General features: G+C 45.6%; 1 protein-coding gene across 3 annotated transcripts in view; it reads left to right on the top strand.

Annotated features, from left to right (window-relative positions):
- The first annotated feature begins 386 nt into the window (after positions 1 to 386).
- slc7a1a (solute carrier family 7 member 1a) overlaps positions 387 to 12372 on the top strand; it is a 26170-nt gene continuing 14184 nt past the window's right edge. The window contains exons 1-5 of one of the 3 annotated variants that reach the window (XM_080013781.1): positions 387 to 523; positions 1692 to 1779; positions 11093 to 11385; positions 11799 to 11981; positions 12261 to 12372. The exon at positions 12261 to 12372 is cut by the window's right edge and continues 47 nt beyond it. In XM_080013781.1, coding sequence (XP_079869907.1) covers positions 11199 to 11385; positions 11799 to 11981; positions 12261 to 12372 — 482 coding nt within the window. In that variant the 5' untranslated portion in view covers positions 387 to 523; positions 1692 to 1779; positions 11093 to 11198. The remainder of the gene's footprint in view (positions 524 to 1691; positions 1780 to 11092; positions 11386 to 11798; positions 11982 to 12260) is intronic. The other 2 variants (XM_080013780.1, XM_080013782.1) reach the window with 2 other exon arrangements.

The raw sequence follows: 12372 nt of genomic DNA, 5'->3' as shown, positions 1-12372 counted from the left end.
TATGAAGAACTAATAAACTGTAATATACTAAGCAAACATAATACTAACCGAAATAATAGACAGAGACTAAGATTATAAATTTAAATCAAGATCACATTGAAATTTTTTTGTTTTGAGTGAAGTACTTGAAAATGACAAAATAGTACTTGATTCCTTGAATTTCATTTTGTAATGCCAGAATGAACCCCGTTATGAATCTTTCCGTCATTTCATTCTTAAAACTCAACAATTGTACAAAGCAAATTACGCCAATACAGCATGCGGGTGGGTGTGGGTGTGTGGGTGGGTTCGGTCTAATCATGGTAATGAGTGGGTGGGGCTGTGTGGATGCAGGGCTCCTCCTCCTCCTCCTCCTCCTCCACCTCCTCCTCCACCACGCCGTGCATGCTCTCGGGACCCCTGGGCTCAAGGAACTAAAATAGCAGCTCCGTGTTTGTGGAGCGTGTGGACGCAGCCGCGCGTCTTTTTTTCCGCCTCTTCTCGGTGTCTTGTGGCGTTCGGGCTCAGGAGGGAACTCTCCAAGGTAAAAGCACTACTATCTCACTACTACTAGTGTGTGTGTGTGTGTGTGTGTGTGTGTGTGTGTGTGTGTGTGTGTTCGTTCGGCCGTGCAGTCCTGTGTGGTCCCGTGCGCGCTGGACGCGCTTTTACGCGCGGCACCCGCGCCGCGAGGTGACTCGTCGTCGTGCCGCGCGTAAAAGGCGCTCGGTGTGCCCCGCGCGTAAAGTGCGTCCGCGGCGCCGCACGGCTTGAGCCCAGTAGCGGGGTGCGGCCCCCTGAGGGTCTGTGGAGGGATTGCAGGGGGTCCACAGCGCCCCCCCCCCCCCCCCCCAAAAAAAAAGCGTCATTGTTTATCCGTGTTTGTTTGCTTGTTGAACTTTTGACTTTTTTTTTTTTTTTTTTTTTTAAACACCCACAAAGTATTTTTTTTAATGTTTAACAAGTTTCTCTACAGCACATATTAATAGTATATGCTGCACATAGTTCTTTATTTATTTATTTTAACCACACAGCAGAGAGAGAGAGAGAGAGAGAGAGATATTCTTGACAACACCGAGGTCAATGATGCGGGTTAAAAAGGTCAGCTGAAGGAACCGGACTTGAAAGGTCACATGTGGTCGCGTCCAAAGGTGTGCTCTGTGACAGGGAGCAAAATATCCCTTTAGCTATATAGTTAAAAAAAACAACAACAAACAAACAGGAAAAAAAGTTAATTGCTGCAAAATGACCCGTTGCAGGCGTACAATGCATTAAGGCTCGACAATATTAGAAAGGGGGGGTGATCATGTTTTTTTTTTTGGTGATATCTGTTAAATATGAGCGGGTTCAACCCGTGCCACCGACTCAATGCATTGAGTGGCTTGTGAATCGACTCTGCTCAGGAGATTGAAAAGTATGTCATGTTAAATAATGTGAACGTCAGTATGGTTCATTACGAACATTTTCTAAGGGAAATCCAAGGCCAATCTTTATCTCCTTCTCGCTGGAAATTGGCCGCAGACAAAAGTAGTTGTCATGTGTAGCTCCCCGACTATGGAGTCAGATGTTAACACTGTGCAGACTTAGCACGAAATGCGGGGTCCTATTCCCAGCCAGGGTATTTTTAGCTGACCTCAAAACTCCTCATCTCTGTGACAATTTCAAGTTCAACTCGCTGGCTGAAAGTGTGTGTGTGTGTGTGTGTGTTACAGGTATTTGTCACTTAACGACCAAATTCCGTTCCTAGGACCAGGTCCTTAAGTGAATTGGTGGATAAGTGAGGACCCATGTAATTTTACGGTAAGGGGGCATCGCTGGTATATATAATATATGGTGTTATTTCACGGTAAAGGGGCGTGGCTGGTATATATAGTGTATGGTGTTATGTCACGGAAAGGGGGCGTGGCTGGTATATATAGTGTTATGTCACGGTAAGGGGGCGTGGCTGGTATATATAGTGTTATGTCACGGTAAGGGTGCGTGGCTGGCATATATAGTGTATAGTGATATTTCACGGTTGGGGGGCGTGGCTGGTATATACAGTGCGGCAAAAAAGTATTTAGTCAGCCACCAATTGTGCAAGTTCTCCCACTTAAAAAGATGAGAGAGGCCTGTTATTTTCATCATAGGTAAACCTCAACTATGAGAGACAAAATGAGAAAAAAAAAATCCAGAAAATCACATTGTCTGATTTTTAAAGAATTTGTTTGCAAATTATGGTGGAAAATAAGTATTTGGTCAATAACAAAAGTTCATCTCAATACTTTGTTATATACCCTTTGTTTGCAATGACAGAGGTCAAACGTTTTCTGTAAGTCTTCACAAGGTTTTCCCACACTGTTGCTGGTATTTTGGCCCATTCCTCCATGCAGATCTCCTCTAAAGCAATGATGTTTTGGGGCTGGCAACACGGACTTTCAACTCCCTCCAAAGATTTTGGGTTGAGATCTGATCTTGAGATCTGGAGACTGTCTAGGCCACTCCAGGACCTTGAAATGCTTCTTACGAAGCCACTCCTTCGTTGCCGGGCGGTGTGTTTGGGATCATTGTCATGTTGAAAGACCCAGCCAGTCTGGCACTGCAGGATTTGAGTCCCTGGCGGCGTAGTGTGTTACTGATGGTAGCCTTTGTTACTTTGGTCCCAGCTCTCTGCAGGTCATTCACTAGGTCCCCCCGTGTGGTTCTGGGATGTTTGTTCACCGTTCTTGTGATCATTTTGACCCCAGGGGGTGAGATCTTGCGTGGAGCCCCAGATCGAGGGAGATTATCAGTGGTCTTGTATGTCTTCCATTTTCTAATAATTGCTCCCACAGTTGATTTCTTCACAACAAGCTGCTTACCTATTGCAGATTCAGTCTTCCCAGCCTGGTGCAGGTCTACAATTTTGTTTCTGGTGTCCTTTGACAGCTCTTTGGTCTTGGCCATAGTGGAGTTTGGAGTGTGACTGTTTGAAGTTGTGGACAGGTGACTTTTATACTGAAAACGAGTTCAAATAGGTGCCATTAATACAGGTAACGAGTGGAGGACAGAGGAGCCTCTTAAAGAAAAAGTTACAGGTCTGTGAAAGCCAGAAATCTTGCTTGTTTGTAGGTGACCAAATACTTATTTTACCGAGGAATTTACCAATTAATTCATTAAAAATCCTACAATGTGATTTCCTGGATTCTTTCCCCCCATTCTGTCTCTCATAGTCAAAGTGTACCTATGATGAAAATCACAGGCCGCTCTCATCTTTTTAAGTGGGAGAACTTGCACAATTGGTGGCTGACTAAATACTTTTTTGCCCCACTGTATAGCGTATCGTGTTATTTCATGGTAAGGGCGTGTGGCTGGTGTGTGTGTGTGTGTGTGTGTGTGTGTGTGTGTGTGTGTGTGTGTGTGTGTGTGTGTGTGTGTGTGTGTGTGTGTGTGTGTGTGTGTGTGTGTGTGTGTGTGTGTGTGTGTGTGTGTGTGTGTGTGTGTGTGTGTGTATATAGTGATATTTAACAGTAAGGGGGCGTGGCCATTGTGAACAGTTGTGTAGTGAATACGGACAGACTGTGCGAACGAGACTGAGAACGGTGATGAGATGTATACAATATATATAGTGTATATAGTGTATATAGTATATATAGTGTATATAGTATATAAAGGGTGATGTGCGATGAGATGCATGACTCTGAGACGCCGCGCACACATACCGCGCGCATGCCGCGGTATTGTGTACGCAGCATACAATACCAACTGGTCGGAGAGCTGGTCGTAAGTCCGAACGGTCTTAAAACAGGGACTTTGTTAAGGGCTGAGTACCTGTATTACTGGTTTGATGATGTGGGGTATTTTCTTCAACGGAAAGACCTTCAATGACACGTGTCTCAAACCTCATTTGAAGATGGTCTCGGTTCATTTACGCACGCTCCATCTCCAACTGTGAATCCTTGCACACGGCTGTGGCAGTGGGGCGTGTTTTTGCCGCCATCTGCAGGTGGGGGGATTGTGGTTGCCAGCATCGGCAACCAGAAGGGTCCGCAGCTGCAGGAGATTAAGGTGATATGGAGAGTCTATCTACCCCGCACAACAAGAGACTTGTCACAGCGGCGCCCAGTGTGACAAGTCCCGTGTCGTGCGGGGTAGAGAGATGGACGGGGCGGCAGGTTCAAAGGAAACCAGACTGTGCTCGGCGTTTATTTAACGGATATTAAGACTTTTCTCTTCCGACAGCATCACATAGCTCTGCAACGGGAGCCCAGCCTCGCTGTCAGGAGAGAGGTGAAACCACTGCAGCTTTTAAAGACTTTGCTTACCTCAATCTCCTGCAGCTGCGCCCCTCCCAGTTACCGGTGCCGGCTCTGCCCACCCGCGGATGGCGCCAAAACCACTCCCCACCACCATAAAAGGCTCTCCGCTCATGGGGGGTATGAATTGAGACCGTAGTGAATCATCTCATTAGCTTCAGATGCGTCTTGTCCATGAAGATGTTTCTCAGCGATGAGATATTCAGCTTCAATGACCTTTTTCCTCCAGTAGATCATACCACAGCTTTTGCATATTGGCCTTGAGACATTGCGTTCAGAGTTCTATACAAGAACAAAACTCTCCCGCAAAAATTGAGAGAAATGATTTTGTAGAATACCCTACAACTTTGAAGAAAAACTGGGAAAACTGGGTTTCGAAATCATTGACGAAGGCCATTGTGTAGAAATCTGGTCAGCAGGACTTGGAGATCACAAGCCCATTGTTACACTGATCCCCCTCTGCTATATGTGATGGGCAGAGGTAGGCCTTTGAGACCAACCCGGACAAAACTACCATTTAATCAAGTCTAGTCATTTATATTAACTTTCAGGTTGAATCCAACGTCCGATGCCTCCCTGCAGTATCGAGCACCAAGGAATGGCCTTTTTTATCTGGCGACAGAGCTGCCGACTCCTTTATTCCCATCCTGTGACCTGAACCCGCATGTAGACTTCCAATCTCCCTCTGTTCGTATTTTTGGAGAAATCTAGCCAAGTTGTCGTTAAAATCTTCTGATGGAGGTGCGTGCGTGCAGAGCCAGATGAGACTTAATGGTCTTAACTAGTGTTTGACCGAAATGGGTTTTTCAATGACCGATGCCGATGCCGCGGTTAGAGAGCAGGGCGGCCGATGGCTGATAATATAATGTCCATATCATGTTTTTGTGTTTTATTTATTTATTTATTTTTTGCATCTGATAAAATATCACAATTTATTATTAATGACAAAATTGCTGAATTTAAATGAACATTTATTTAACAACAAAATAATTGTCCACAGGTAATCGAAAAACTAAACTTTGTAAAAAAAGAAAAATAAATAAAAAAGCTCATGAATGAAAAAATAAATAAAGTTTTAGTGCACTTAACAACAGAATTATTTAGAAGATAGAGGCATCTCCTTGTTTCGGAAAATTGTAAACTTACAAATAAAAAAATTTATAAGCAATGTTAGTGCACACAGTAGCACCCAGCAGCATCTCTTTGTTTTAAGGTCCCAGTGAACATTTATTTAACACTGATGTATTATTCATGTGAACACAGAAAAATATTGGAAAATAAAAAATGCGCATTGTCTCTGTTTGCTTAAGTAGATCTTCACTCTGCACTACAAATAATAATAAATAAATGCCCGCAAGTAATCCAAAAACAGATGGCGTTTTCATTGGAATATCTCACTTAAATGGGTTAAATAAAAACCCTGGATTGCTATAAAAGTTTTTATTTTCTGTTCATTAATTGCATGGCTGCCTCCTCGAAGCAGATGGATGGAGGACATGGTGGTCTCGCGTGGTGCTGTTGGTCTGGTGATTAAGTTGCGGCTCCAGGTTATTACTTGTATAAATTCTTATGTATAATGACAGACACTTAATAATTCAGTTGAATATATTTTATTTCAGTCGTATAATAATCAAATAGCAGCATATTGTCGCGCTTGTTTAGTTTTGCAGTCGCACATACCTCCCCCGCCGTGCCGTTCCTGTCTCGTGTTCCATGCGATAAATCGGTGCATCCTCTCTCTACCACTGTCTCGCTCCACCGGTCAGCACCGTATAGTCAAATTCCATACCTTAGGGCAAATTCGTAGGGGTGTACTTTCTATACCGTTTATACCGTCCACACCTACGCAGACATTTTGAGCTTTTCGGCCTCGTGAGCGCAGGCATCGGCCGATGCAGATTTTCTCAAAACGCAGATAATCGGCCGATTGATCGGTCGTCCACCACTAGTCTTGACTGTTTACAAATGTGATTCTATGCGCGGCATAATTAATTGGTACTGTGTATATAAGGAGTAAATTATGAATTATTGCAGTTACTAGGTATTTACTAAGTTTCACAATTTAAGTTTAACGCAGCCTTTTATTTTGGTAAACTGAAGGGTTCCGTGTGTAATACATTGATTTACTCAACTGTAATAACCACATGGGCCCGGGTGCTGTTGCATAATGTTCCCTTCATGGTTGGTGTATGTTGAGGGGAGTTATTTTTTAGGTTTCTCGAGGTTGGACTGCAAGAACAACAGCGGTAGCTATGGCTGAAAGCATGTGAGGGCGAAATTTGAAAGATATGTTGGTTCTTCCAGGTTTTTTTATTTGTGTGTGTGTGTGTGTGTGTGTGTGTGTGTGTGTGTGTGTGTGTGTGTGTGTGTGTGTGTGTGTGTGTGTGTGTGTGTGTGTGTGTGTGTGTGTGTGTGTGTGTGTGTGTGTGTGTGTGTGTGTTTCTCTCCGTTAAGCGCTTTACGATTACACCCGGCTATTCGAACAGTGTTTCCGCCCTAAGCTGTTTTTAATGAACCGTCGAATAATGTGTCCACATGATCAGGTGTAATAATCACCTGGTCATGGCTGTGGGGCAAAATAACAAGAGCCAGCCAAGAACCAGCTCACGATTCTGCCCCTCTTCGGCTATTTGATCCAGTGATTATTGCATTTTAACTGTGGGACCAAATAAACGTCTGACGACACCTTTTACATCATAGACGCAGAAGTTATGGGAGTCGTCATTTGGGTTTCCCTGTGAACGCTGTCTGATGATCTGTGTGGCAGTGCCCCCCGTGTGGCATTTTCAGGGCCCTCCGACACAGAGACACAGGCAGAGATGTTGCCAACGCACCAGTTTTTAGGCAAGAGGCAACAAGCCGGGAGCAGATGGAACACTGTCAAGACAGAGGCTCTCCGCGTGTGTGCGCGGGCATGGGTGATTTACCTGTTGCGGATTACTCTGACGAGCAACAGGCGCACAGCCACCTCTGATCCTGGGCCCAAATACCTAGACCCAAGACAGGTGTGGCTGCTTAAACCACACCACCCCCACACCACAATTTGCTTCTTTGTTTTAACCATGGACTTTTGTATTTCTGTATTATTATTATTATTATTATTTTAATATTTCTTATACTTGAGAGCCTTGCTGGACAGCCACTGTGATGTACCTTTTAGGAGCTTTGTCCTTGGTCACATTTGACAGAGCGGACCAATTCGCAGAGGAAACCTTTTAGACACAAGCCCAGTTTTGTATAATATTTGGGGGTCTGCTGGCCTACGGTCTGGTTAACCCACCAGTGTGCGGGGGAGCATGCAAACAAAACAACTTCAGGTTAAAGGTAAGCTCCTACCGGGCCAATCTAGGAAATAATCAATACTAGTAACTCTTCACTGGCCCTCAAATCACTAAGTCACTAAGATAAATAACAAACTATGAAAAAAACTGTTTATTTATGTGTAAATTCATGTATATTCACCCTACATTGAACAATAGTGTCTAAATTTGCCAACTGGCATAAATCTCCTATGACCCGTGACAGACGTTTGTTTCTTGGATTCTGCAATCCATGCTTATTCTAGGGTAATTATTAAAAAAGCTTAAGACATGGGATAGGCTGACGGACATATAGCATTTTGTGTTTTGTTTCATGTACAGGTATCTACTGGAACATGGCACCATGATTCATACCTCCCATAGCACGTTTATGGAGCACAAGGTCCTCTATAGCAACGAGGTCAGCCTTGCAATTTTGCTTAAGTTCAGATGTTACCCCCAGTCAGGTCAAGTTTATTTATAAAACCCCAAAGCACAGTGCCGGGCAAGGGAAACGGGAAGAAAGCTTGAGAAGGGGTCACAAAGGAAGGAAACCCCTCCTTCAAGGACAGACGATTGCTTTGTAAAACATTTATTGTTGAAGGAACATACTATATATTGCACTATATATACGTGTGTATATATATATATATATATGTATTCATTTTTTTATTTCTTAGTTTTTTTTCCCCTTTGTCCATAAACAGCAATTTGTAACTGGTTATAATTATTTCGTTTGCATGCTGCATTGAAGCAGACATGTCTTACTGACACATCCATGACATTACAACATACTTTCTCACACACGCAAACACATACACACAACCCCCCCGCCCCCCCCACCCGACCAAATGTCGGACATGCTACGGCGCGGCTTCTGCACCGAACACCTCAATAAGCGGAAAAATCTATATCTAAATCCAGCTTTTAACATATTTGCGAAATTTGAGATGCACGCGTTCATTCACCGAAACCTTCGACCTTCGAACAAGTCAAAATGCTTCTAAAAGGCCGTTCTCCAAGCAGTCTTTACATGGATATGACTCCAGTACGTCGCGCCGTCTAGGCCTGGTAGCAAATGATGTAATAATCCGTGAACGGTGCCATCATGCAAGTTTTTCATCAGCACAATTTCAAAAGTTATAAATATAAGTAGGGCTGAACGATTTTGGGGAAAATAATCAAATTCCGATATTTTAGAGCATTGTTGCGATTGCAATTTTTTGAAAGTTCCTTATCTTCTGTATTATTCACTAAACACAAGCAATAATTCGTCCCATAGCGGTGGTACTCAGCCTTTCCCAGCTCAGGAGCCACATTAACAAAAAATATTTTCGCAAGAGCCCAATTTATGAAACGTCCCTTTCCTCCATCAAACCATCATGCATCTTAAAATAAGGCCACTAGTAAAATGTTATTAAGGAATGAAAGGCATTATTTCATTGCCATGATATTATTACCAGGTTTTTATTACCACTGCAAAAACCCTAATTTACGTAGAGAAAGCGACGAGCCGACTCTACTGCATGTCTGCTGCGGCTGCAGCGGTAGATACCGTGTTCTCTGGAATACCGCACTTAAATTTAGTTAAATGGCTTAAATAAAAACTGGATGGATATAAAAGTTGTTTTTCTATTTATTAATTGCGTGGAGGCTGTTGTGGGGCTTGTAGCGTGGGGGTGGATGCAGGATTTGGACACGGTGGTCTCGCGTGTCACGGTTGGTCTGGTGGTAAATTGCGGCTCAAGGTTATTACTTCTATACGGTGATAATATAATTAAATATGAATAATTAGTAATAAAATCGCCGGTGGAAACCAGGTGATGGGGTATTGATCACTCGGTGAACAGATCATTGATCTACAGACGCGCTCTCTCTCCGAGCCGTCATAGGTTGATGTGTCCTACTGAGAAATTCAGTTTTGAATACTGTAGACTATGTCTCAGACAAACTTTATTGAAATACCCTTTGAGAAATGTTTAATTTAATTTGAAATAACACTTTAAAAGAGCCACGACTAGTCATAAAAGAGCTGAGTATCACTGGGTTAGATTGTGTAACATCAAAAATACACATTTTTAACCGCAGCCGTTGCAATTTGAAAATTGCGTTCTTCTCCATTGCGATGCCGATTTGAATTTGATTAATCACTCAGCCCCGAAATAAAAGTTTGTTTTTCTCATGTGCGCCGCGATTGGCTGAGAGACAGAGAAGGCGGCACATCTGGCCGTTGGTTACATTTACATTTTACATTTAGTCATTTAGCAGACGCTTTTATCCAAAGCGACTTGGTTAAACCCAGACACCTGTTTACCTGCCGCGGACTCCTCTGAACAGCGCAGTGCACATTTTAACTTTCACCAACCGTTGTAGTTGTAGGAGCGGAAATATATATTGTCCTCAGTAAGATGATGTTTAACAAATGTATTCGTATTCAGCTTCCATTACTTTCACGGGAGCTCAAGTCTCTTTCGATGGCGGCTGAGGTCCCCCCCCCCCGGCTCCCCGGTGATTGGAACGCTGGTTTTCCCTGCGTAGATCTGTGCCGTATCAAACATTAGTGCGAGCGAGCGCTCCTCCATGTCAAGTTTTCATTTCCTCCCCGCGCCGCTTTGTGAAAGTATCCGATGACAAGACGTACATTTGGCTCGTGGGGGCAATCAGATTCCAGGGCTGCCTGCCTCCCCCTCCCCCCTGCCCCCCCCCCCCCCCCCCCCCTACGCTTCTGGTCACGGTCAGAAATATTCTGCTCCGCGCCGCCGCCCCCCGAAACCCTCGCAGGGCACACGGCCTTCAGCTGGACCTCCGCTCTCTCGGACGATGTTTATGCTGCCCTCCCGTCTTGGCTTTCTTTGCTGGGTCGTCCCCCACCTCCCTCCCTCCCTCCCTCCCTCCCTCCCTCCCGGCCCCCTTGCTACGTGAGTTCATCGTTTGGGAATGTGCGTCGGCTACTGACCCTGAAGAAACGCCCCCCCCCCTCGCTCCCCATCGCCGGTGAAGCCTTCCAGCTGTGTTTGCACCCCGGCGGGCCCCAGGCTCCCAAATGAAGCACAAAGCGTCCACAGTGTTGCTCGTCTGATTTTTCGCGGTGACTGGCGGGGCCGGCGTGTAGTTTGCGGCGGGCGTTTGGGTTGCGTAACGTAAGCCGGCAGCCGCGTCCGGGCGGTGAAATAGATTGTCCCTATAGGAAGGCCGCCGCTCCCGCCCGGCAGGTCGCGCTTTGCGGATTTGGTTTCTGTGTTATGCCGCGGTCTCGCGAAAAGGGGCTGCGTTGCCAGGTGCGCGCTGAACCCTGCAGTGTGGTTTTCGCGTAGAGCGCTGGGACGTGGGCGTGCTTGTCAACCTGATGTACTGTACCTGCACAGTTTCCGTCCTTTCGAGACGTAGGGATCGGTGGGTGGAACGTACCGTACAGTATTTGCCGTGTTGTCGCTCGGGGGAGGGAACCCGCGTTGTCATAGGCGTCGTGCTGCCGTTCTCCCGACAGGGGGAACCAACAGCTACGGCGGCCGACTCACCGACTTAATTTGTCCATTTAAGGTGTGCGTGACTTCGACTCCCCCTCCTCCCCCAGCGAACGCCGCCAGCCCCACCGCCACCACCACCACCACCACCACCGCTCCCTCCCCGAGCCCAACGGTGAAGCATGGCGCTGGAGAAGCTGCTGGGTTTCGGCAAGAAGCTGCTGAGAGTCAAGGTGGTGAACTGCAGCTCGGAGGAGTCGCGCCTGTCCAGATGCCTCAACACCTTCGACCTGGTGGCCCTGGGCGTCGGCAGCACCCTGGGGGCCGGCGTCTACGTGCTGGCGGGGGCCGTCGCACGAGAGAACGCGGGTAACGATACAAATTCACCAGTTTTACAAATCCGGCTTGCAATTTTGATCTTGAAACACCAAAAAAATGGCTTATTTACGTTTATTATTATTATTATTTTTTAAGTGGAATGTGACAAATATGGCTCTTGCACGGCGGTTGAAAGCTAACGATCCAGGAAAACTGTTGGACATTTTTTTTGGGCGGGTTTTCCGTCAACACTCGCATCATTATTATGTTAAGGGTCAAATCGAAGCGCACGGTCAAAGAACGAGTAGAAAAAAGAGGTAGCTCAGTCGTTGTGGATTATTTGTTTCCCCTCTGCGGAAGAAGCCGTGTGATAAGCGGGATAACGCGCGGCCAGCCGGTCGTTGTCCCTCACTCGACCTCTTCCCTCCCGAGGCTCTGACGTGGCGATCTCCATCCTCCTCCAGGGCCCGCCATCGTTCTGTCCTTCCTGATAGCCGCCCTGGCCTCGGTGCTGGCCGGCCTGTGCTACGCCGAGTTTGGTGCCCGTGTTCCCAAGACCGGCTCCGCCTACCTGTACTCCTACGTTACCGTGGGAGAACTGTGGGCGTTCATCACCGGCTGGAACCTCATCCTCTCCTACATCATCGGTAAAGAAAGATGATGATGATGATGATGATGATGAAAATAATGATGGTGATAATGATAATAGTGATAATGATGACGATAATGATAATAATGATGATGATAATGATAATAATCATGATGATAATGATAAAAAAAGAATGGTGATAATGATGATGATAATAATCATGACAATAATGATAATAATTATAATGATGATGATAATAATCATGACAATAATGATAATAATTATAATGATGATTATAATAATGCCTCCCTCGCTCTCGGTTTCCTCTCCGTCTCAGGTACCTCCAGCGTGGCTCGTGCCTGGAGTGCAACGTTTGACGAGTTGATCGGGAAGCACATAGAGCATTTCTGTCGCCAGTACATGTCTATCAACGCGCCGGGCGTTCTGGC

The sequence above is a fragment of the Zeus faber genome, assembly GCF_960531495.2.
Source record: "Zeus faber genome assembly, chromosome: 14".
NCBI lineage: Eukaryota > Metazoa > Chordata > Actinopteri > Zeiformes > Zeidae > Zeus > Zeus faber.
The sequence above is the reverse complement of the archived record's forward strand: the minus strand, read 5'-3'. Positions and strand labels throughout refer to the sequence as shown.